General features: G+C 42.2%; 1 protein-coding gene across 1 annotated transcript in view; it reads right to left on the bottom strand.

Moving 5' to 3' along the window:
- Positions 1-27717, bottom strand: part of LOC307151669 (uncharacterized protein) — a 125583-nt gene that overhangs the window by 82404 nt on the left and 15462 nt on the right. The window contains exon 4 of the mRNA XM_079859785.1: positions 5656-6360. Within this exon, the coding sequence (XP_079715911.1) occupies positions 5656-6360 (705 nt within the window). The remainder of the gene's footprint in view (positions 1-5655; positions 6361-27717) is intronic.

Raw genomic sequence — 27717 nt, forward strand, 5'->3', positions numbered from 1 at the left:
TTGTCTCCACCTTCAAAAGTCCCTCCTCCTAAAATGCCTATAAGACACCATGTAAATTTATATACTTTAGATCATGTTGGAAGTACTGCAGCCACGTACAGCGGAGTTCTCAATAAAGAATAACTTCCGTTGAACGTGATCCCAACTGTCTCCTGGTCTCTGCTTCGATGAAAGAAAACTTTACAACAGATGGTGCCGTGACCCGGATGGAGAAAAAAGGAAACTCAAAGAACTTCAAGCTCAAAGAACTGAATCTTGAAACTTCAAGCTCAACAAAAGATCTTACAAAGATTGCCAGACTGAATCGTTCCAGCTTCCTCCAGTTTGAAAACTTCAAGCTCCAAAAAGATCTCAATGCCTGACTGAGTTCCAGACTGAATCTTGAAACTTCAAGCTCAAAGATCTCAACAAAGCTGACTGAGTTCCAGACTATTTTTTTTTGTACAACCAACGATTCTGTGAGTTTCACTCCATTCAAAGAACCAATGCAGACCAGTACAAATTTGTTTTTCCTCTGCGCCGTTCAGAGAAGTAGTTAACAAATAGCTGTAGAGTTTGGTTAACTAAAGATAAGCCTCTAAAAAAGTTTTTCTTTTAGAGATTAAATTTATCCTCTGTTGTTGGCAGGGAAGATTAACAGTTACATGTTAATATTGTGTGTATGCTCTTGCTAGAGAAGACCTATCTGTAAGCTAGAGAAAGTTAGCATTAAGTGCTAATAGTTGGTATCCTTTGCTTTAGGCAGAGAATTAGCTTTACGTGCTAGTTATTTCTGTTGATCCTCTGTTCTTGTCGGCAGGGAAGTTAAGTGTGAAGTGTTGGTAATTTGGAAAGTTAACAATAGTTAAGCTGTGTTAACAAGTGTACCCTCTATTGTAGACAGTAGAGAGAAGTTTTAATGTTTTTGATTGTGTGGTAACAAAGAAATTCACAAAATGGTTATAAGGAATGCTAGACTGATTCCAACAAATGAGAAAACTGGATTAGCTACCCCTTTATGGACAGACAATGAGTTTAAGTCTTTGTTATCAGAGCACATGGACACAATAATGACTGAGCAAGCCAGATTGAATTTAACAAGGAAATTTGACATTGATGCAGACAAAGTATGGTCAATTGAAGATTGCAAGAAAGTGTTGGGTGCATGTATCAGGAAGAAAAATGTGAAAGGCATTATCTGTTGTCACAGAGAATTTAGCTTACCATTGCACAAGAACAAGCTCAGTGTATTGCTAAGTTAAACGATCAGAACAAACAATTGCAGACTCACATGTCCTGTCTCAAGACAAAGGTGGGCCATAACAAAGCCTCAACCAAATGTGACTCAGAAAACCAACAGTCAGATGAAAGCTATCCTGATTTACAGTCTTTTGATAGAATAGAGGACAATGTCAATGCAGATGTAAATGCAGTTGAAGTGTGCGTAGCTAGACAAAAGCCTCAGGGAAAAGGTGTTGATACAGTTTCATTTGCAACCCCCATATTGCAGCCACAAGCAGTCAAAACATCTTTATGTCCTAAAGATATTGAGAGAATTGCTGAAAGTTTGCCATCAGTGCAAATAAATTTTTCTGAGTTTAGGAGAGCATTGTTCAGTAAAATGCATCTTTACGACATGTCGTTGCCGGAAGTTACACAGCTGATGTCACAAATTCTAACTGAATCTGAATTCAACAATATTGAGTCTGCTGTTACTTCCGAACTGCAACATGTCAGTAAAGGCGATTTGAGAGAAGGTGTTTTGAAAATCCTAAAGAATATCTTAGGACCCAAAATCGATTGGTCGAGAGTTACTAGCTGTGTACAAGAGAAAGAAGAAACTGTGAGTGAATATACTGAGAGGTTCTGTCAGTCAGCTGCAGTGAACAGTGGAATTGCAGACACTCCAGAAAAGGTGTTAGGTGATAATGGCCCTTTGGTTCGCACATGGTTTCAGGGTCTTCTGTCAGAACATAAAAATGCATTGCCTTACTTAGAATTAACATGGTCCAGTAGAACCCTGCAAAACAACTTGGACAAGTTAGCTACTTGGGAAAGAGACTCTGATGTCAAGGCAAGGGTAAAAATTGCAGCAGCATCCTTTAACTCTTCCGAGTCGCCGATCACGCCAGCGTGATCAAATCACATGACCAGTTTAAGACGTCGAAGCATAAAAACAAAGTCACGTTGAGCGCTGCTTTCCACTTCTGTCGAAAGTGCTGGCTTGAAACTCTATTTTACTTTTTGTTTTGTGTTGATAGACCAAGTAAAAACGGAGATATGATAATTTAAACTTTATATAAAAAAATATTGAAAATATTGACGCGTTCGTAAAGGAACGGAAGATGGGATGCGACAGGCGTTGCATTTATTCTCATAACTTTGTCGGTTTTTGTCATAAAACAAAACGGAGAAAAATGTGTGAATCTGCTGACTCTGCTCTTCAGGCTGCACAGTTTAGGGAGTGGAGGAGGAGCCAACTGAGCAAAGAAGTGAAATTGAAAGGCGCCCGCGGGAGTCGGGAGATTGACGGAGTAGACAGAGAGACATATATAAAGAAAGAGAGAGAGAGAGATATTATTGCTAGTTTTTGGAAAAGTTTGAATAGATTTTGAGAGTAGTTTAGGAGTAGTGTAGATAGTTTAGGTAGTTTAGGTAGTTTTTTGTGGAAGGAAAATGAAGCGAATGTCTTTGGTCTCATTGTTGACAGAAACTGTTTTGAGGAGTGGCACAGACAAAAAAAAAAATCACCTGATATTCGTTGTAAATAGTTGTATATATAGTTTGATTTTGTGTTCATTTTACCTTTTGTATAGTATATTTGCACTTTTTAGGAACCCCTCTTACTCAAGGAAGGAAACCCCTGTAATGTAGCTGTCTGTGTAATTGAACATGAAGTGTTTTGTAGAGTTTCTAAGCAAAAAAGAAAAAAAACGCCTATTGCCACACCTGCTTTTTGCTGTATATAGTTAGATTTTATCTCAATTTTACCTTTTTTATGTTGTATTTGCACAAATTGGGAACCCTCATACTCTGGGAATGCAAGGCCTTAAATATAGCTCTCTGTATAATTGTGTGCATAAACTTTTAAAAAGTGGCAAAGCTAAAAAGAGAAAAAAAAGCCTATGGCTACACTCGCTTTTTTTTTGTAAATCATATTTTTTTTGTATATAGCTTGATTATATCTGAATTTTACCTGTATATGTTGACATTTACAACTTGTGTTTACATTTTAAACCTTTTAAAATGCTTCATTGAGCATGTTTGTGTTTTTTGTAGTAAAAAAACTATAATTTTTCTATTCGGATTTTGTGTTTTTTGTGTGATTTTGGGTCCAGTATGTTGATACAGTACATAAAAGTGAAAAAATAATTGTCTGTTCGTATAGGTGATGTTGTGCTGAAAAAAACAATACCAAACATTGGTATGGTAAACATTTGTTTATGTCGCAAAATAAAAAAATTAAAAAGTACTCAAAAACGGCCAAAATAGCCCAAGACTCCGAAGAGTTAAGGTCAATTCAGAGAAACAGAAACGCAAATGTCCTAGAGAAGCCAGTTGTTCTTACTGTGGCAAGCACGGACATTTTGGAAAAGAATGTAGGAAAAACAAAAAGAACTTTAAAGAAGTTAACAAGGTTAATCAGCTTCTGCTTAGCCTGCTTGATATTCTGAAGCAGCCCCTCCCCTCCTCGTTAAACTCGTGGGGCAACTTGATACAGTGTTAACCATTTAGGCTGTGAGTGCTTAATTTCCCCAGTAACTCACAACAAAGATGAAAGACTTATTTTTGTTTAATAGAACAAAAGGAAAGTGACTGTCTCAGCCTTTGTTTGGGGGACATTAAGTAAGACTCACAGCCTTAAATGTTATACCACAGAAACATTACAATCAGACACCATCCTCTGTTATGATGCCTACTAGGACTGATGTTTCACTGGAGAATGGAAATATGCCAATTTTCTCACACACTGTACAGTGTGTACACAACACAGGGACAGAATAGGACACGGACAAGTGAGGTGCCCTGGGAAGAACTGAACGCTTCGGGGGTGAACCCAGGGTGAAGACACTACCTCATAGGCCTTTCCTGATTTAGTCCATCCACACTGGTCCATCGGTGTCAAATCAATTAAGATTAGGAAAAGAAAAAAACACTATACGATCACAATGTTTTCTGTAATATAGTTATATGTAAAAACTATATGGTCACCAGAAGTTTTAGACGTAAAACCACTATACGATCAAATGACTTATGGAAGAATGAAGTCTATGAATGAATACTGCTGGTCTGCCGTTTCTTTGTTTTCTTGTGTTACAGGTAAGTGTTGATGTCTTCGTAAGCGGAAACCTGGTGTAAAGCATCACCTCAGATTTCCATGAACAAGCCTCATGAGGGACGAGTCATCAAAGCGACTCTACGTGGGAAATGGACTCTACAGGAAACAGACTTCACAGCTATTCAGGCGCCATGGATTTTCAAGACTTCCACTCTTATGCTACATGGTTTTCTGTGTAATCATGTAGTTTATATGACATTTTACACCCTGCGTTGCAGGTGTCAACAGTTATGGTTTTGAGAAGAACTATGACACTCATGTAAATCAAGGACACAACACAGAATAAGTTATACGTGCCTGTAACTTACACAAGTTACAAGAATGAACTTGCTATGTGCCTGTAACTTACACCAGTTACAAGAATTAACTTTTAAGTGGCTAAATTTGTATTTTTGTGAGAGTTATTAGAACTCTCAAAGGGGGAAGTGTTGTATTACATATTTATTAAATGTTTAATTTAGTTTTTCCACTGCAATAGTATATAAACTGATAAAGTTTATAGACTGATTTATTGAGTCTCCAGCAAGAGTCTCCTTTTCTGCCAGACCTGTTTTCTCTATTGTGTTTTAAATTAGTCAGATCACTTGATTCTCACCTTTCGGAGCCCAGACGTTGAATCGTTAGGTTGATTGACTTTCACCTTTTGTCTTTAATGGCTCTGGGATGGCTCTTGGAATTGGAGTTCCTGGCCAGTATCAACATGTGAATAGTTATGCTGATTCAATTGGACTCAGAGTAGGGTGTGTTCCTACTTCATTTGCATGCTTTGTTCAGAGTCTCCACCTCTATGTAATCCCTCCCCCTTGGAATGTATATAACTACAATGCATACTGTATTAGAGTTAGATCATGTTGGAAGTACTGCAGCCACATACAGCGGAGTTCTCAATAAAGAATAACTTCTGTTGAACGTGATCCCAACTGTCTCCTGGTCTCTGCTTCGATGAAAGAAAACTTTACAACAGAGCTTCAGAACAGCGACAAACATGAGGCGTTTCTATATGTGTAAAGCTGATGTTTAAGGTTATATTTAATACAAGCTGTTTGCAGTTGTTTTTTGTATTGTTTTCTATGGATTAGGTAAAGGGATTTCTGTTCTCAAAAGCAAACCCTATAAAGAACGGGATTGTTTAAGAAACAAAAGTGCTTATTTCCTTTAGTAAAAGGTTTTATGGGCCGTCACTGTGAACTGCTTTGAACACATCTATTGCGAATGCCTCGACAAATAGCGGTTAATGACAAGAAGTTTCATGTTATTATTGCTGTGACTGTTACATTTTCATGATTTACTAAATATACTCAGTGTGAATATCTGCATTATAAAGTATGTGGACTCACTCATCTGTGATCTGATGTTTTCTCTCTGTTTTTTCATTCTCTTCATTCGTTCTTTTGCTCTCTCTTCCTCTGCTCTTCTTCTCTCTTCCACCTCCTGTAAAATCTTTCTGTCTATTTCAAAATGGCGGCCGTTGTTTTGTGCCACTGTCTCCTCAATCTTCTCCAGCAGCTCCTTGATCTGAGTGTCGTCAGTCCTGTTGTGATTGTTGAGAACATGAAACCTGTTCCCACATTTGTCCAGCAGCCGCTGGAGATCCTGTCCTTCACTCTCAATGTGCTGCTCTATAGATGTGTCTGACAGAGAGTCTCCACCGGTGAACAGCACTATAGTGTGACTCCAGACTCTCTCACTGAGAAGATCCAGATGATCCTGCACTGCTTTTCTCTCAGTCTCTTTAAATCTAGTGTCCAGACGTATAATCAGTAGTACAGCGTGTGGTCCTGGAGGACACAGAGACACACTGAGCATAATCTCCTGTTTCAGTAACTCAGGACTCGTCTCTACAGTGTCATTAATGAACCATCCTGGAGCTTCAATGACAGTGATGTGTCTGTCTGCTACTTCTCCATGTCTCCTCACACACTGAGCAGATCTCTTCAAGTCAAACTCCTCTCTACCCAGGATGGTGTTTCCTGATGAACTCTTACCAGCATTTCTATATCCCATCAACACAATCCTCAGCTCTGAGAGATGTTGAGCGCCACCTGCAACATATAGAGAACAAAACACACTTCTTAAGATGGTTGACATCTTAAATATTTTTGAGTAATCTCTATCTGTGTGAAAAAGGGGTTACTGAAATAAAGTTTACTGGATCTGTATGAGTGTCAATCTACACATCATTGATTAAAAATGGCATAAGTGTATCTCACATGAATATATCTCTTAAATCAGAGTTGAACAAAAGTTATTGATGGACAATAATTATGAATTATGGAGAAAATAAAATTGCTTAATTTCAATGATCTGTACACAAAACATAAGAGGACTCAGAACACACAGAGTAAGCAAGACAAAAAATAGCTTCAGAATAATGTTTTCAGAAAGTATATTCTTTAAAAATAATTAAACTGGCCTCTAAACCCGTGAATAAATCTCTGTCTTGTATGTGTTCACACCTGGGAAAGTGTTATCAATGCACTGGTGGATATTAGTACCAGCAAATACATGACTGTATTACATTTACATTCATTTACTAGATTGAAAGAACACATCAAAAGGTATTGTGGAGGATCTTTCCGAATTTTAGAAAAGAACCGCCCTCCATTTGCACATGCACAACACTCTACCAGCTCCCGAGAGGGAACGCCTATTAAACGAGCCCAGTTCTCCTCGTGCACTCTCTGTTTACAATTTGCTGTCGGCATCTCTCATACATGCTTACTTTCCAAAAGAAGATTTGCACTTTTTCCACTATGCCATGAGGGAGGAGGGGCGGGGACGCGATGATAAGACGATCGCTCGGATGGATCTCATCTCACCCATATTTATGTACAAAAAGTTTCCCCGCAAATAAGACTACTGGTACATTTAAAAATCTGGCCGCCGTAATAACTACTAATGATGCAAATTACAAAATAATAAACTAATCTTCCCTAGAAAGTTACAATATAGACGTAGATAACTTTTACTAGCAGTGATTTGAAATGGATTTCTCCAAACCAAACTTTACCTTAGAGTAGAAACCTCGCAACTGAGGCATTAGTGGAAAGCCCAACCTGTGTTTTGAGCACACGCCATTGTGTGAAAGAATCTCCCAAAAACACTCTGGTCTTATTTCTATCTTCTGCGGCCTTTCTTTTCTTCTCATACACCTCGTAGACTTTTCTCTTGCGACGAAAGTGCGCATGCGCAGAAAGCGAAAACTACCTAGGGACGAGCACGTACGACGGCCTTACGTAAACATCTCACCAGAATGATTGACAATTAGGAGGACCAATAGTTTTGATGATCCACCCGGAAAAAGAAAATCCTCCACTATAACTTTAATACAACCGTAATAAAGTAAGTAAGTGATAATGTACAGTCATTGTCATAACTGCCAGAGTGATCTGGACACTAATATGATGCTGAACTTATGATACTAGGTTTGTATTATTTATAAATGATGTACATGAAATAAGTGTAGATTTTAAGCATTCTTATCCAACAAACACTAACAGGTTTAACACACTGATCCAACAAAACCCAAGAGTCACTGGAGGCTGGTGTTTGTTGGAGTTTGTTTAGTCAGTGTGAACTATGCCTGAACACTAAAGTAAAGTCCCTCTCTGAATGGGGGGTTACTGAAGCTTTTAGATGCGTTTAATGTTAGAAAAAAATATATTTTCATGAGAATAAAATAGGTAGTTAAAATAATAATAAGATTGCTTATGAACTATATGATTTCATTAACAATGTTTATGAAACAAACATATTGTAACGTACGGACAGAGGCGGTCGGATCCATATGCAGCACTTTATTTCAGCATCAAACACAAGCAGACATAAACTCCGGCATACAGTTAAACAAGGGGCAATCCAGTAACTCGTAGTGAAAACAGGCTTAGGTCGAGGCAGGCAGCACAGATTCATGAACAGTCCAGAAAGCAGGCAAGGGTCAAAAGTCCAGAGAAACACAGAATACTAAAACAGGAAACAAAGCTCAGAGATGTACGCTTACAGTGTAACAAGACTTCGCACCGGACACAGAGATCACTCAGACTTATATAAGGAACTCAATGACCCATAATCAAACACCACTGAAACATAGTTAAACATAATGAGTCCATGGTGAAACAATGCAGGGAGAGAGTGCCCTCCAGTGGCTCACATGGGCACTCCACATCACATAGCCCCCCCCCAAAGGAGCGGCTTCCAGACGCTCCTAAAAGCTCTGGGGGGAGGTCAACGGGGGCTGGGATGGAGGGCCAGGCCCGTGGAGAGGCAGGAGGCCAGGCCCATGGAGAAACCAAGGGCCTGGAAACCAGAGCAGGGTAAGAGACCATGGGGAAGCACGTGTCGTAGGCAACCAGGGTAGAACACACTTGACCGGAAACCAGGGTTGAGCACACTTGGAGAGGTACCAGGACGAAGAACACTTAGGCGGAGACAAGGACGGAGCAGACTCAGGACTGGACGTAACCAGTGGCATGGGAAGCACAGGACCAGACAGGACTAGCGACATAGGAGGCTCAAGTGAAAATAGCACAGACAAGGTCCATGTCAGCGCCACCTCCATGGCCCTCTCAGGATACCTACTGCCCCCCCCCCAAAAAAATACTTGGGGAAATCCATGGGAAGAACCTCCTGGCTGTAAACGGGTTCAAGAGAAGCCTCCCGGAGCTTGAAGGGTGCAGGCAAGGCGAGGCGCAGAGGCGGGGCCGGCAGGGCGAGGCGCAGAGGCGGGGCCGGCAGGGCGAGGCGCAGAGGCGGGGCCGGCAGGGCGAGAAGTCTAGGTACGCTCACCGGAGCCTGGCAAGCCGAGCGGGTCCTCTTCCTCTTCCTCCTGCGACGGCGCGCTGTAGGAACTGATAACTCTGGATCCAGGAGAACAGACTCGTTTAGCTTAACTGGACCGGACTCCATAGATTCAGCCGAACTTGATTCACTTGACTCACTTGACTCACTGGATTCCCTAGATTCGGGACTGAATCCATTTGACTCAGGGCTAGATTCACTTGACTCAGGACTTGACTCGGAATTCGGTTCACTTGACTTGAGATTCGGTTCACTTGACTCAGGATTCGATTCACCTGACCCAGGATTCCGTTCACCTAACTCAGGATTCGGTTCACTTGACTCAGGATTCGATTCACTTGACTCGCTTAACCCACTCAATTCACTCGACTCGACACTTGATTCTTTCGAGTCGGCTGGCACGCGCTCGAACTCCGGTTCAGCCGGTGAAACCTCCACTGTCTCTGGATTAACAAATTCAACAGGACCAGTGCGGAATACGGGCTCGAGGGGTCCGACACGATGAATGGGTTTGACAGAAACTGTATACTTGAAAGCCCCTCTAACGGTCATCAAGGGAGGATCGAACAGTTTGGCGAGATGAGGCTTTAGCGGCGTTCGGAAAGAGTGAGAGAAATCCGCCGCAAACGAACCTCCCCGGTGCAAGGACAAGAACAGTTCCTCGGGATCCTCTTCTCCTGCGGGGAGTTCAAAAGCCTCTCTGAATAGGGCGATAAACACGTCATAAGAAGGGAGCGATATCCGACCTGGTTCCCAGAACGTGCCTACCCACTCCAGAGCCTTTCCAGTGAACAGTGAACAAATGAAGGAAACGCGGTCATCATCCGAGGTGTAAAACTGGGGCTGATGATTCATATACAAGCTGCACTGCTGAAGGAATCCTTCACATGCCACAGGTGAGCCATTAAACCTTTCAGGAAATGACAGACTAGGATAATTAGATACAGCACTCACACTGGGTTGCGGTGGAACAGGTGCAGCGAGAGCTTGGGCTTGATTATTGGCTGTGCTTGAGCTCTGCGGAGACACAGATTGCATAGAGCTTGTAAGTTCCTCGAGGAGAGATGTTAGTCTCGTCAGCTGTAAATGATGAGAGGCTAGCATGGAAACTTGGGTCTTGGCCACGGTGGATAGATGCTGAAAGTCCGCTGGATCCTGTAGTGGCGAAGTCTTCTGTAACGTACGGACAGAGGCGGTCGGATCCATATGCAGCACTTTATTTCAGCATCAAACACAAGCAGACATAAACTCCGGCATACAGTTAAACAAGGGGCAATCCAGTAACTCGTAGTGAAAACAGGCTTAGGTCGAGGCAGGCAGCACAGATTCATGAACAGTCCAGAAAGCAGGCAAGGGTCAAAAGTCCAGAGAAACACAGAATACTAAAACAGGAAACAAAGCTCAGAGATGTACGCTTACAGTGTAACAAGACTTCGCACCGGACACAGAGATCACTCAGACTTATATAAGGAACTCAATGACCCATAATCAAACACCACTGAAACATAGTTAAACATAATGAGTCCATGGTGAAACAATGCAGGGAGAGAGTGCCCTCCAGTGGCTCACACGGGCACTCCACATCACACATATCCTTTCAGGCCAATGTTGTGCATATATATAACCTATGTTTCTTGTAATTTTAAGATTCACATTGTAGTTCTTTGAATGATCTCTGCCATTTGACTTGCTTTCTGTCCAACTTTGAGGTCTGTAGGACCTCCTCCACTGCTCCACCGCCAGCTCAAATCTTTTTCTTATACATTTTAAACACATTGTTGTAGCAACAATGGCATCTGCTTTTCAAATTAAGGAATCATGTGACGTCAAAACACATCGTCTGGTTAATAATTTCCCCAGAGGGACATTTGAGCCATAAAGAGGACCCTGTTTTGAAGAACCCCTTTGTAAAACCCCCCTAGTTCAGCATGGACTTCCTGTGATTTTACAGCCTCAGGACATTCCAGAAGACACACACACACACACACACACACACACACACACACACGTGGACTTTCAACCAGAAACCCACCACGAGATGCAACTGAAGCACATTTCCATATATGGACTTCACATAGTAAAATGTCATTTTACCATTCATTACAAATTTATAATAGAGGTGTGACTTGCTAGAGTAAAATCTGTAATTCTGAAGGTTCATTGAAAGAAAATCACTCAATAGTGTCTTGTAATACGACCTCGACCTGGTCATAAACCTTTATGGTCCCAAAGCTGCAGCTCATCCAGTTCCTTGGCAAACCAACATTCCAACACATTTACTTTTCATGGAACTCTTCAGAGAAAACTCTTCAAATGTTTGATACATATTCCTTTATTTCCCAGGTGCCTTCACTTGCCATAACGGAAACGATGACAATTTTATTGTGTGTTTAATCAAACTTTATGTGTGTGTAATTATGCATATAGATGTAACATCATGTTGCCCCGACCTTTATCTGTCATAATTAGTATCTGTCTGACCGTCCTGTTTTAATTCAACCCGTCACACATAGTAAATTACAGTAAGATGTATTGTTCCAGGTGTACAATCTTAAGAAGAAATATGAATTCTTTCTCTCATAAGACATATGGTGAAAGTAGGCGTTTTCTCCTTCACACAAAGAGAATTTTCCCGCTTCAGAAAAGACAATCTGATTCGCTGTCGTTCCAAGAGAAGGCGTAAACAGATGTTTGTTAAAAGGCAGAAACCCCCTCATCACACTCTCTTCCTTCTTCGCTCACCTCTCTTCTCTCTTCGATCCCGCTGACCTCCTCCTCTCCTCCCCGGCAGCGCTTCTCCAAGGATCATCTGAAGAAGGCCTTAGTCTTCTCCTCGGACCAACACATGTTCGAGTAGCTGCCTTGCCTTTGCAACTAAGCTCATCCGTGCCTTTCCCCTCAAAAAGGGAAATGATCTAATTTTCTCGGTAACTTAAATTCAAGTAAGCCTTTACATCGTCTTGCGAAACGACCCAGAAGACGAAGCCAGACGCAAACCAGCCGGACACGCGCACGCGCGCGTCCCCTTTTCCAGCATCGCACTGAAAGAGTACAACAGCTCGCAAGTACTATCTATCAACCTAAAAGTTGATTTCCTGGTCTCTCTCTCTCTTAGGTCTGCGAATTAAGTTACCATTCTTCCTCTTCTCTTTTCCCCCTTTTTTCTTTCTTTCAGTTCATTCTGATCACTTATGTTATTGTTTGGTTATATGTTGTTTGTTTATTGTTTGCATTTTTACGTACGTTTCTATTTGTAGCTCATATAATCATAGTTTTGCATTTATTAAAATTCATAAATACTTTTCACTGCCTCTGTGTTTGAAAATCCACCATTCTAAAGTCAATGAAACAAAAGATCTTAAGCTACAAGCTCGAAATATAGACTACTTGAGTAGTTTTAATTAATAAACTCAGGAAGTTGATGTCCGTGGCCAGGACATGAAACTCTTGAAGTTTGTGAATATCTCTTCTTGACTGTAATGATTTTACATTTATTTCGCTGGACGAATTAAATGTCGGTCAGACCAGTCACAGAACAAGATAATCTCGATAATTGATAAAATAAATGTACATGCGACTTATGAATTATGACCATGAGTCATAGTTATTAATATTTCCAAAATTCCCTAGGTTCTTGAGCTAATTCAAATTTACCCAGAGTCGTATTCGTTACAGTTTTGGTGGAGAATGCGGGCAGTTTCAAACTTTATTTGGTGGAACAAATTCAGTTTCAGTGAATGTGTATTATTGGTATTAATAATTGTAACGTTACACGCGCGTTTTGAATTGTGAGGTAAGTCGCTAAGGCGAACTCACTCAGCTGACGTTAGGCACAAAGCCAGCTCAGCTCTTCAAAGTAACAGTTCCAAAAAATGTCTAAGCATTTTTAATCACTGTTAAGAGCTAAAACTGCAGTTCATGACATTACATTGTGTCTCTGTAAAGACGAAGCAAAACTCTTTACAGTTAGTACATGTAATATGATTTAAACCGACTAAATGAAGACGAAGGATCTCTTTTAGGACGAAGGCGTAAATCTGACCTGGGCAGTGCCTCAGTTTCAGTCGTAATAGGCCTTATGATAATACGTTAACGATAAACTCCTGGTCAGAAATTGGCCTCGCGATCCAATTTCGTAAACCTACGCAAAAATCATAAAATTGCTATTTTGATTAATGCTTATGGGAGATGAGCAAATGATAATTAATGCTCACAGCTGTTTTGATGCCTGTTGTGCTCACAGCTTAAGTAAACAGATGTTTAATGCCTGTTTGCTCACAGTTTCTAGTGATTAAAACAAGAAGTTTTAATACCTGTTTTTATGTAAACCGTTTTATATCTAATGTGTAATTGAAGACCAGTTTTATGAATTAAGAAAAGATGATAGTCCCTGTTCTTATGCTAAAACCGTCTCAATGTGTAATGTAAATGTGTAATATAAATGTGTAATCCCTGTAGTTACATGTTGTGAAACTCGCATTTTCCGCATGCAACAGAGCGCAAAATACTCGTGATCCCACAGAAAAAATCTGCTGAATCACGCCACTGACCGACACTAGAGGGCAGCCTCTAGAGGTGCGGCAGTGCTCAAATTACGCGCCCCCCACCGACGTCATCCTACGTGAGCGTCGCCTCCCACTGACGTCAGCCTGCGCGAGCGCAATTACGCCCTCTGGTGGCGTTCTAAGATAACACCTGCTTTCAAGTTCTTTTCCTCTCTGCATTCATTTTCTCTCTCAAATACTTAACTGCATTCAAAGCTTAGCTTATGCTGATAGTATTTGGAGTTAGACAATTCCTTTTTCTGTTTTTGACTGTCACACTTTAAGTTAAGGTCGAAAAAAAAAAAGAAAACTTCTCGAATTAAAAATTTAGATTTGATTCACTCAGTTCATTGATAGGTCCACCTAGGAAGAAGCACGCCACCGTGTGGCCATCTTGGGTCGACTTATCAATATCTGTTTGACCCCCCAGTCTGCAATTGAAGTGTCTCATTGCTACCCTTTTCGTTTGATTATTTTTATAATCAATACTAATAACTTCAGTGTTATTGTAAGGATTATAGGAAGTCATTCTGAATTTCAGTTTAATTAATTTTTAGTATTGATACATCACTGTCATCATTCTAATTTTCTTTCCTTCCTTATTTTTATTATTTTGAACCTCTCCTTGCACGCTTAGTTGAATTTCAATTCAAACTAGTTTGAATTTTGATTTAAAATTGTGTCTAATCCACCAGGTAGACCACTGAGAGGACATACGCCCCTCACCCTGGTGGCACAAACCCGCTGCCGGGGCCTATTCCTCTGCCTGCGTCTCAAGCCTGTGTTGTTAGTCACATTTTATTTCATTGATAATTTTTTTTCTCTCTTCCCTCTTTTCTCCAAAGGGGGTGGGGTGGGGTAGGTTATTCTGATAAATCACCATCAGTTATCATAATTTCCCTTTTGTTGTATCACTATTTTAGTAAAGCCTTTGCCTCGGACTCCTGCATACATATTTACTCAATTTGATGACACCAGAAAGCCTTAATTTACATTAAGTCTAACATCTTAATCCCTTATTGTGTATCTATTGGCAGAACTCAGTCAGTGTTTATAGGCTTAGGCCTCTTTTTTTATTTTTTTTTTATTTTTTTTATTTTTATTTTATAACACTCCCCGTGTTATTGTTTGTGACGTTTCATTACAGACCAATTCACTTCCTTGTGTTGTGTTTCCCTTTTCTTCCCTACCTTCAACTTTGTTGTTATTTTAATTTTTCTCCATTTCTGTTGTGATTTGTTTCTCTCATTTCACTTACAGACAGAACCTAAGAGAGACCCCAGGAAAGCTGAATAATAGAGTAAACAATCCAAGCGGGCGTCTTTAGACGACTCCCAGGCTACCGCCTGTCAAAATCTCTATTGTGGGTTTAGCCATACCCACGAAATTGGCTCCGCTAACTGTCGGCATCAGTTAGCCCGAAATTCTCATAAACGGCCTAGCCCGTATGAGTATAGCTCATTTGACCCTAAAACAAACTTGCATTTTGTCTCTTTTTGTGTGTGCTGTGCTTCTCTCGCCAACAGTAAGCCGAGATGTCGAGCTCACCCTGTCCTGCAGTCCGCTGGGATGACCTTGAGGCATGGCTGAGAGACATAACAAAGACCGTGCTGCCCCAGGACCCACATCGCTCGAGCCAAGAGCAACGGGACACAGACCTGAGCCAGTTCGAGTCCCATGATCCAGCCCAGACATACAGCCACGAGCAGCTGTCCAAAATCCTCGGAAACCTTGCACTCAAACTCGTCGCCAGGGCCCGGGACAGCGAAAGGAGCAACGCCGACCTGCAGCAAAAGACAGCCGCACTACAGCTCCAGGCCACAGAGGCCCTGGAGGACCGAGCACACACACAGAGCCGTCTAGACCAGCTACTCTTCCCGACTGAGGAAGAGGACGCCACAGATCCAAAGCTCCAGAAAGAAGTAGAAAGACTTCGAAATGCCCTGCAAGATCTGCACCTCGACACAGACCAAAGAGAACAGTTGGAGAGAAAAACCAGAAAAGAACTCAACGAAAGGCTCCAACAGGCTGAAGCTCTCCTTGAGAGAGCAGAGACTAAAATCCATCAGCTCACTCAGCAGAGACACGAGCTCCAAGATGAACTTGACACTGTTCATGCAGAACTAAAACATGCTTACAGATTGCAGAGTGTCTGGAACGGAGAAACACACATCACAGAGTTTCTCCCGGTCAGCCAAACACCAAAAGCTGAAGGGGGCGGAGCTGTAAAGGGTCAGAATCCTCTCCAGACGGATTGGGCCCCCAGCAACAGCTCTCCTCCCAAAAACCTTGACAAGCTAGCCCGCAACATTCCTACGTTCAACCCAGCTCCTGAAGGAAACCATGACATTTTTGCTTACTTACAAGACATTGATTTTCACTTGCAAACTGTCGCCAACGTGACCGCTTGGGACGCATTGTATCTGCTACGAATAACTGCAAATAGAGATGTGCGTAAGTTCCTGGATCGCCAACCAAACCCTGTAAAGGCAGATTACAAGCAACTGCGACAAGCTTTGATCCATGAATTCTCTGACCCAGAATCTGACCAAGGGTTTATCACGGCCCTCGACGTGAAACAGGCCCGACGTGAACACCCAAACTCCTATTATGGCCGACTCCGACAAATGTTTTTCGGAGCAACCGACACCCCAGGTATGGAAGAAGATGTGAACTTTAGAACGTTATTTCTGCGGAATCTACATAGCAGCGTGAGTAAACATCTCGGTGTGCTCGTCTGCCCACGAACCATGTCTACTCGAAAACTCAGAGACTTAGCCCACAAGGCTTACACCAAGCAAAGGGCTATGGATGAAAAGACTGTCGAAACACACACCATTTACTCCGTCTCTGAGCACTGCTCAGAGCCAGACAGCAGGTGGCAGCACGACTGTGACGGTGCTCATCCAACGCGTCGGACCGAGCGCTCAGAAAGATTCTGGAACCAGCATCACCCGCCGTCCAGAACTCCAAGCCCTGACCGTCAAACCTGTAGCCACTCTCTCCAGAACCCTGATGAGCCCGAGTCTTCTTACACAACAGATGAAGACAGTGCAGCCACGTCTGACACCGACACAGAAAACGAGCACTGACACCTGCTGCTTCAAGGTCATCTCTGACCTGCAGCTGTGCAACCAGACCAATGTCTGCGCCACATACCTACCACCATCACGATTGCAGTGATTACACAGCACGAACAAACTTTACCAACTACACTGCATGCCTCAGAGCCGCTTACGACACCTCCGCTGTGTACAAAGAAAGGTCATGCGGACCTCTGATGAACAGACCTTTCCTATGCCACCAAGACGCCTCATGTGTTGAACATCGCAGCACAAAAGCCACGCATGAGACATCAAAGCATGTGGCATACCAACCTCAGCGAAGCAACAAGACTGTCCTAGCCAACCAAGGACATCCGTTGCTGAAAGTTTTCCTCCCTTTCTCTCTCTCTCCCTTTTTCCTCTAACAGGATGCTGTGGTGGTTCGCTAGAAAGCAGCCGCAATCGGACATCACCAGATCCGGCATCCGGCATCGCATGGAGAGAGAGCAGCCCGACTCCTGATCACCAAGGCAAGACTGACACCCAGGAAGTCTAACACTGTGATGGGCATCTCCACGGTCACCGACCACGCCCCGACACTCGTCTTGGCTTTCATCCTGTACCAGACTCAACAAGACGTGAGCATCCACAGCCAAGCTCACAAAGCCGTGTCTGGCGAGTTCCTACGAACCGTGAAAAGGGGGGGGGGGGGGGGGGGGTCCCACGACATCGACCACCTCAACCTCACTTGAGCTGAATCATCAGCCTAGCAACCACCTGCTATTTGATCGTCATGAGCCACCTGCCATCCATTGTGCCTACTTGTTGTTCGACGAAGTCCATCCCGGATTTCGTCTAACAACAGGGGGGATTATGTAGCAACAATGGCATCTGCTTTTCAAATTAAGGAATCATGTGACGTCAAAACACATCGTCTGGTTAATAATTTCCCCAGAGGGACATTTGAGCCATAAAGAGGACCCTGTTTTGAAGAACCCCTTTGTAAAACCCCCCTAGTTCAGCATGGACTTCCTGTGATTTTACAGCCTCAGGACATTCCAGAAGACACACACACACACACACACACACACACACACACACACACACGTGGACTTTCAACCAGAAACCCACCACGAGATGCAACTGAAGCACATTTCCATATATGGACTTCACATAGTAAAATGTCATTTTACCATTCATTACAAATTTATAATAGAGGTGTGACTTGCTAGAGTAAAATCTGTAATTCTGAAGGTTCATTGAAAGAAAATCACTCAATAGTGTCTTGTAATACGACCTCGACCTGGTCATAAACCTTTATGGTCCCAAAGCTGCAGCTCATCCAGTTCCTTGGCAAACCAACATTCCAACACATTTACTTTTCATGGAACTCTTCAGAGAAAACTCTTCAAATGTTTGATACATATTCCTTTATTTCCCAGGTGCCTTCACTTGCCATAACGGAAACGATGACAATTTTATTGTGTGTTTAATCAAACTTTATGTGTGTGTAATTATGCATATAGATGTAACATCATGTTGCCCCGACCTTTATCTGTCATAATTAGTATCTGTCTGACCGTCCTGTTTTAATTCAACCCGTCACACATAGTAAATTACAGTAAGATGTATTGTTCCAGGTGTACAATCTTAAGAAGAAATATGAATTCTTTCTCTCATAAGACATATGGTGAAAGTAGGCGTTTTCTCCTTCACACAAAGAGAATTTTCCCGCTTCAGAAAAGACAATCTGATTCGCTGTCGTTCCAAGAGAAGGCGTAAACAGATGTTTGTTAAAAGGCAGAAACCCCCTCATCACACTCTCTTCCTTCTTCGCTCACCTCTCTTCTCTCTTCGATCCCGCTGACCTCCTCCTCTCCTCCCCGGCAGCGCTTCTCCAAGGATCATCTGAAGAAGGCCTTAGTCTTCTCCTCGGACCAACACATGTTCGAGTAGCTGCCTTGCCTTTGCAACTAAGCTCATCCGTGCCTTTCCCCTCAAAAAGGGAAATGATCTAATTTTCTCGGTAACTTAAATTCAAGTAAGCCTTTACATCGTCTTGCGAAACGACCCAGAAGACGAAGCCAGACGCAAACCAGCCGGACACGCGCACGCGCGCGTCCCCTTTTCCAGCATCGCACTGAAAGAGTACAACAGCTCGCAAGTACTATCTATCAACCTAAAAGTTGATTTCCTGGTCTCTCTCTCTCTTAGGTCTGCGAATTAAGTTACCATTCTTCCTCTTCTCTTTTCCCCCTTTTTTCTTTCTTTCAGTTCATTCTGATCACTTATGTTATTGTTTGGTTATATGTTGTTTGTTTATTGTTTGCATTTTTACGTACGTTTCTATTTGTAGCTCATATAATCATAGTTTTGCATTTATTAAAATTCATAAATACTTTTCACTGCCTCTGTGTTTGAAAATCCACCATTCTAAAGTCAATGAAACAAAAGATCTTAAGCTACAAGCTCGAAATATAGACTACTTGAGTAGTTTTAATTAATAAACTCAGGAAGTTGATGTCCGTGGCCAGGACATGAAACTCTTGAAGTTTGTGAATATCTCTTCTTGACTGTAATGATTTTACATTTATTTCGCTGGACGAATTAAATGTCGGTCAGACCAGTCACAGAACAAGATAATCTCGATAATTGATAAAATAAATGTACATGCGACTTATGAATTATGACCATGAGTCATAGTTATTAATATTTCCAAAATTCCCTAGGTTCTTGAGCTAATTCAAATTTACCCAGAGTCGTATTCGTTACAGTTTTGGTGGAGAATGCGGGCAGTTTCAAACTTTATTTGGTGGAACAAATTCAGTTTCAGTGAATGTGTATTATTGGTATTAATAATTGTAACGTTACACGCGCGTTTTGAATTGTGAGGTAAGTCGCTAAGGCGAACTCACTCAGCTGACGTTAGGCACAAAGCCAGCTCAGCTCTTCAAAGTAACAGTTCCAAAAAATGTCTAAGCATTTTTAATCACTGTTAAGAGCTAAAACTGCAGTTCATGACATTACATTGTGTCTCTGTAAAGACGAAGCAAAACTCTTTACAGTTAGTACATGTAATATGATTTAAACCGACTAAATGAAGACGAAGGATCTCTTTTAGGACGAAGGCGTAAATCTGACCTGGGCAGTGCCTCAGTTTCAGTCGTAATAGGCCTTATGATAATACGTTAACGATAAACTCCTGGTCAGAAATTGGCCTCGCGATCCAATTTCGTAAACCTACGCAAAAATCATAAAATTGCTATTTTGATTAATGCTTATGGGAGATGAGCAAATGATAATTAATGCTCACAGCTGTTTTGATGCCTGTTGTGCTCACAGCTTAAGTAAACAGATGTTTAATGCCTGTTTGCTCACAGTTTCTAGTGATTAAAACAAGAAGTTTTAATACCTGTTTTTATGTAAACCGTTTTATATCTAATGTGTAATTGAAGACCAGTTTTATGAATTAAGAAAAGATGATAGTCCCTGTTCTTATGCTAAAACCGTCTCAATGTGTAATGTAAATGTGTAATATAAATGTGTAATCCCTGTAGTTACATGTTGTGAAACTCGCATTTTCCGCATGCAACAGAGCGCAAAATACTCGTGATCCCACAGAAAAAATCTGCTGAATCACGCCACTGACCGACACTAGAGGGCAGCCTCTAGAGGTGCGGCAGTGCTCAAATTACGCGCCCCCCACCGACGTCATCCTACGTGAGCGTCGCCTCCCACTGACGTCAGCCTGCGCGAGCGCAATTACGCCCTCTGGTGGCGTTCTAAGATAACACCTGCTTTCAAGTTCTTTTCCTCTCTGCATTCATTTTCTCTCTCAAATACTTAACTGCATTCAAAGCTTAGCTTATGCTGATAGTATTTGGAGTTAGACAATTCCTTTTTCTGTTTTTGACTGTCACACTTTAAGTTAAGGTCGAAAAAAAAAAAGAAAACTTCTCGAATTAAAAATTTAGATTTGATTCACTCAGTTCATTGATAGGTCCACCTAGGAAGAAGCACGCCACCGTGTGGCCATCTTGGGTCGACTTATCAATATCTGTTTGACCCCCCAGTCTGCAATTGAAGTGTCTCATTGCTACCCTTTTCGTTTGATTATTTTTATAATCAATACTAATAACTTCAGTGTTATTGTAAGGATTATAGGAAGTCATTCTGAATTTCAGTTTAATTAATTTTTAGTATTGATACATCACTGTCATCATTCTAATTTTCTTTCCTTCCTTATTTTTATTATTTTGAACCTCTCCTTGCACGCTTAGTTGAATTTCAATTCAAACTAGTTTGAATTTTGATTTAAAATTGTGTCTAATCCACCAGGTAGACCACTGAGAGGACATACGCCCCTCACCCTGGTGGCACAAACCCGCTGCCGGGGCCTATTCCTCTGCCTGCGTCTCAAGCCTGTGTTGTTAGTCACATTTTATTTCATTGATAATTTTTTTTCTCTCTTCCCTCTTTTCTCCAAAGGGGGTGGGGTGGGGTAGGTTATTCTGATAAATCACCATCAGTTATCATAATTTCCCTTTTGTTGTATCACTATTTTAGTAAAGCCTTTGCCTCGGACTCCTGCATACATATTTACTCAATTTGATGACACCAGAAAGCCTTAATTTACATTAAGTCTAACATCTTAATCCCTTATTGTGTATCTATTGGCAGAACTCAGTCAGTGTTTATAGGCTTAGGCCTCTTTTTTTATTTTTTTTTTATTTTTTTTATTTTTATTTTATAACACTCCCCGTGTTATTGTTTGTGACGTTTCATTACAGACCAATTCACTTCCTTGTGTTGTGTTTCCCTTTTCTTCCCTACCTTCAACTTTGTTGTTATTTTAATTTTTCTCCATTTCTGTTGTGATTTGTTTCTCTCATTTCACTTACAGACAGAACCTAAGAGAGACCCCAGGAAAGCTGAATAATAGAGTAAACAATCCAAGCGGGCGTCTTTAGACGACTCCCAGGCTACCGCCTGTCAAAATCTCTATTGTGGGTTTAGCCATACCCACGAAATTGGCTCCGCTAACTGTCGGCATCAGTTAGCCCGAAATTCTCATAAACGGCCTAGCCCGTATGAGTATAGCTCATTTGACCCTAAAACAAACTTGCATTTTGTCTCTTTTTGTGTGTGCTGTGCTTCTCTCGCCAACAGTAAGCCGAGATGTCGAGCTCACCCTGTCCTGCAGTCCGCTGGGATGACCTTGAGGCATGGCTGAGAGACATAACAAAGACCGTGCTGCCCCAGGACCCACATCGCTCGAGCCAAGAGCAACGGGACACAGACCTGAGCCAGTTCGAGTCCCATGATCCAGCCCAGACATACAGCCACGAGCAGCTGTCCAAAATCCTCGGAAACCTTGCACTCAAACTCGTCGCCAGGGCCCGGGACAGCGAAAGGAGCAACGCCGACCTGCAGCAAAAGACAGCCGCACTACAGCTCCAGGCCACAGAGGCCCTGGAGGACCGAGCACACACACAGAGCCGTCTAGACCAGCTACTCTTCCCGACTGAGGAAGAGGACGCCACAGATCCAAAGCTCCAGAAAGAAGTAGAAAGACTTCGAAATGCCCTGCAAGATCTGCACCTCGACACAGACCAAAGAGAACAGTTGGAGAGAAAAACCAGAAAAGAACTCAACGAAAGGCTCCAACAGGCTGAAGCTCTCCTTGAGAGAGCAGAGACTAAAATCCATCAGCTCACTCAGCAGAGACACGAGCTCCAAGATGAACTTGACACTGTTCATGCAGAACTAAAACATGCTTACAGATTGCAGAGTGTCTGGAACGGAGAAACACACATCACAGAGTTTCTCCCGGTCAGCCAAACACCAAAAGCTGAAGGGGGCGGAGCTGTAAAGGGTCAGAATCCTCTCCAGACGGATTGGGCCCCCAGCAACAGCTCTCCTCCCAAAAACCTTGACAAGCTAGCCCGCAACATTCCTACGTTCAACCCAGCTCCTGAAGGAAACCATGACATTTTTGCTTACTTACAAGACATTGATTTTCACTTGCAAACTGTCGCCAACGTGACCGCTTGGGACGCATTGTATCTGCTACGAATAACTGCAAATAGAGATGTGCGTAAGTTCCTGGATCGCCAACCAAACCCTGTAAAGGCAGATTACAAGCAACTGCGACAAGCTTTGATCCATGAATTCTCTGACCCAGAATCTGACCAAGGGTTTATCACGGCCCTCGACGTGAAACAGGCCCGACGTGAACACCCAAACTCCTATTATGGCCGACTCCGACAAATGTTTTTCGGAGCAACCGACACCCCAGGTATGGAAGAAGATGTGAACTTTAGAACGTTATTTCTGCGGAATCTACATAGCAGCGTGAGTAAACATCTCGGTGTGCTCGTCTGCCCACGAACCATGTCTACTCGAAAACTCAGAGACTTAGCCCACAAGGCTTACACCAAGCAAAGGGCTATGGATGAAAAGACTGTCGAAACACACACCATTTACTCCGTCTCTGAGCACTGCTCAGAGCCAGACAGCAGGTGGCAGCACGACTGTGACGGTGCTCATCCAACGCGTCGGACCGAGCGCTCAGAAAGATTCTGGAACCAGCATCACCCGCCGTCCAGAACTCCAAGCCCTGACCGTCAAACCTGTAGCCACTCTCTCCAGAACCCTGATGAGCCCGAGTCTTCTTACACAACAGATGAAGACAGTGCAGCCACGTCTGACACCGACACAGAAAACGAGCACTGACACCTGCTGCTTCAAGGTCATCTCTGACCTGCAGCTGTGCAACCAGACCAATGTCTGCGCCACATACCTACCACCATCACGATTGCAGTGATTACACAGCACGAACAAACTTTACCAACTACACTGCATGCCTCAGAGCCGCTTACGACACCTCCGCTGTGTACAAAGAAAGGTCATGCGGACCTCTGATGAACAGACCTTTCCTATGCCACCAAGACGCCTCATGTGTTGAACATCGCAGCACAAAAGCCACGCATGAGACATCAAAGCATGTGGCATACCAACCTCAGCGAAGCAACAAGACTGTCCTAGCCAACCAAGGACATCCGTTGCTGAAAGTTTTCCTCCCTTTCTCTCTCTCTCCCTTTTTCCTCTAACAGGATGCTGTGGTGGTTCGCTAGAAAGCAGCCGCAATCGGACATCACCAGATCCGGCATCCGGCATCGCATGGAGAGAGAGCAGCCCGACTCCTGATCACCAAGGCAAGACTGACACCCAGGAAGTCTAACACTGTGATGGGCATCTCCACGGTCACCGACCACGCCCCGACACTCGTCTTGGCTTTCATCCTGTACCAGACTCAACAAGACGTGAGCATCCACAGCCAAGCTCACAAAGCCGTGTCTGGCGAGTTCCTACGAACCGTGAAAAGGGGGGGGGGGGGGGGGGGTCCCACGACATCGACCACCTCAACCTCACTTGAGCTGAATCATCAGCCTAGCAACCACCTGCTATTTGATCGTCATGAGCCACCTGCCATCCATTGTGCCTACTTGTTGTTCGACGAAGTCCATCCCGGATTTCGTCTAACAACAGGGGGGATTATGTAGCAACAATGGCATCTGCTTTTCAAATTAAGGAATCATGTGACGTCAAAACACATCGTCTGGTTAATAATTTCCCCAGAGGGACATTTGAGCCATAAAGAGGACCCTGTTTTGAAGAACCCCTTTGTAAAACCCCCCTAGTTCAGCATGGACTTCCTGTGATTTTACAGCCTCAGGACATTCCAGAAGACACACACACACACACACACACACACACACACACACACGTGGACTTTCAACCAGAAACCCACCACGAGATGCAACTGAAGCACATTTCCATATATGGACTTCACATAGTAAAATGTCATTTTACCATTCATTACAAATTTATAATAGAGGTGTGACTTGCTAGAGTAAAATCTGTAATTCTGAAGGTTCATTGAAAGAAAATCACTCAATAGTGTCTTGTAATACGACCTCGACCTGGTCATAAACCTTTATGGTCCCAAAGCTGCAGCTCATCCAGTTCCTTGGCAAACCAACATTCCAACACATTTACTTTTCATGGAACTCTTCAGAGAAAACTCTTCAAATGTTTGATACATATTCCTTTATTTCCCAGGTGCCTTCACTTGCCATAACGGAAACGATGACAATTTTATTGTGTGTTTAATCAAACTTTATGTGTGTGTAATTATGCATATAGATGTAACATCATGTTGCCCCGACCTTTATCTGTCATAATTAGTATCTGTCTGACCGTCCTGTTTTAATTCAACCCGTCACACATAGTAAATTACAGTAAGATGTATTGTTCCAGGTGTACAATCTTAAGAAGAAATATGAATTCTTTCTCTCATAAGACATATGGTGAAAGTAGGCGTTTTCTCCTTCACACAAAGAGAATTTTCCCGCTTCAGAAAAGACAATCTGATTCGCTGTCGTTCCAAGAGAAGGCGTAAACAGATGTTTGTTAAAAGGCAGAAACCCCCTCATCACACTCTCTTCCTTCTTCGCTCACCTCTCTTCTCTCTTCGATCCCGCTGACCTCCTCCTCTCCTCCCCGGCAGCGCTTCTCCAAGGATCATCTGAAGAAGGCCTTAGTCTTCTCCTCGGACCAACACATGTTCGAGTAGCTGCCTTGCCTTTGCAACTAAGCTCATCCGTGCCTTTCCCCTCAAAAAGGGAAATGATCTAATTTTCTCGGTAACTTAAATTCAAGTAAGCCTTTACATCGTCTTGCGAAACGACCCAGAAGACGAAGCCAGACGCAAACCAGCCGGACACGCGCACGCGCGCGTCCCCTTTTCCAGCATCGCACTGAAAGAGTACAACAGCTCGCAAGTACTATCTATCAACCTAAAAGTTGATTTCCTGGTCTCTCTCTCTCTTAGGTCTGCGAATTAAGTTACCATTCTTCCTCTTCTCTTTTCCCCCTTTTTTCTTTCTTTCAGTTCATTCTGATCACTTATGTTATTGTTTGGTTATATGTTGTTTGTTTATTGTTTGCATTTTTACGTACGTTTCTATTTGTAGCTCATATAATCATAGTTTTGCATTTATTAAAATTCATAAATACTTTTCACTGCCTCTGTGTTTGAAAATCCACCATTCTAAAGTCAATGAAACAAAAGATCTTAAGCTACAAGCTCAAAATATAGACTACTTGAGTAGTTTTAACCCCTTACCTGACAGGGATCACTGGTGATCCCAGATTATTTTAGTTCAAAATATGTTTGAGCTTATATATCTCAATATTAATAACAGTCTGGTTAATTTTGAGTCTTGAACTATAAACTCTCAAGGGTTGGCTTTCTAAATGTATGTGTGTTATGTTTCTATTTAGAATTACTTATGAGCAGTAACCTTTTTATTTTGGGCATTTCATGTATGCAGCACTTGCCAAAATTGGGGGTGATGAGCAAGGGGTTAATTAATAAACTCAGGAAGTTGATGTCCGTGGCCAGGACATGAAACTCTTGAAGTTTGTGAATATCTCTTCTTGACTGTAATGATTTTACATTTATTTCGCTGGACGAATTAAATGTCGGTCAGACCAGTCACAGAACAAGATAATCTCGATAATTGATAAAATAAATGTACATGCGACTTATGAATTATGACCATGAGTCATAGTTATTAATATTTCCAAAATTCCCTAGGTTCTTGAGCTAATTCAAATTTACCCAGAGTCGTATTCGTTACATTGTCCAAGAAAATAAATTATTAGTTCATCTGATTATACTTCTCTTGCTGATCACAATCCCTGTCTTCCATTAGACTCATTACAGTAGTCGCCATTCTGAAATGTACGGTTATCACTTCTCCTCCTTCAGAAAGTTTCCAGTTATTACCAAAACTCACAGTAATGACTAAACAGTATTTTTATATCTTCCTGCATTCAAAAGAGATGATGATGCAAAGTCAATGATGTTGACACCAAATTAGTGGATGAAAGGCTTTATCGCAGCAATACTTCAAGCTATTAAACAAAAAAACGTGGTTCACTTCATCAACATTATGATCTGATCTACATGACAAATTTGGTTGCAGCGCCACCAACAGGTCAAGAGATTTGAAGAAATGCTATTTTTCCTCAAAATCTTTTGACCAATTTGTCAGAAAAAACATGATCATGATCTGTAACAAATTTGCTGAGATCGGACAAATTACCTGTTCGCCATTTAGAAATTTGTCATAAACTATGATATGTTTTAAATATCATGTCATGCAACCTCAGATCACAAGAGGTAATGAACTCAATATTCTGAGCTCAATATAACAGATCTATGTAAATTATATATAAAACCTTATGTGTTTTTGTGTGTTTGAGATGCACATTGTAGTTCTTCTGATTGTTCTCAGCTTGTTGTATTTACTGTGCCTTAGGTGCTCGGCCCTGAATTGCTGATTGCAGAATCATTGTTAGTGGAGGAAAAGAGGGACTGGGCCCTGTCCACACAAACACGCATCATTTTCTATGCGGTTCGTCCACACGCAAATGTAGTATCAAACCAAACCAAACACTGAAACCACCCCTGCCAGGGTGAAGATTTATACAAACTCCGGTTGCAGTGTTGTCGTGTAGACAGTGAAACCGGATATTTTGGCTTGTGTTGTCAGAGTACACACTGTTATCTCAGACGTCAGATTGTACGCCGCTGTCTCCTATGTTTATATGAGGCGAGTCTGTGCAATGGTGGACGTAGCCAAAATTTTGCTACAAATAACTGTGCTAACAGGGCTTATAACATAGACAAATACATACAGTACATGCACAGTTCTCCCATTATATCGCGGAACAGAGGCATCAGAATGCAATACTAAGCATGTCACTGCTTATGACAAGAGGCGTCCCAGATGGCGCCCAGCCCAGAGCACGTGTGTGTTTGTGAGCTCGGCAATCCCAACCTTGTTTTATATTAGTCTTGAGAGGATCTATTGAGAAATTGCCCATTTGGATGTCTTGAATTTTGATAGCATCAACAATGGGAGGATCTGAAAAGAGAAAA

This window comes from Squalius cephalus (genome assembly GCF_949319135.1).
Source record: "Squalius cephalus genome assembly, chromosome: 23".
Taxonomy (NCBI): domain Eukaryota; kingdom Metazoa; phylum Chordata; class Actinopteri; order Cypriniformes; family Leuciscidae; genus Squalius; species Squalius cephalus.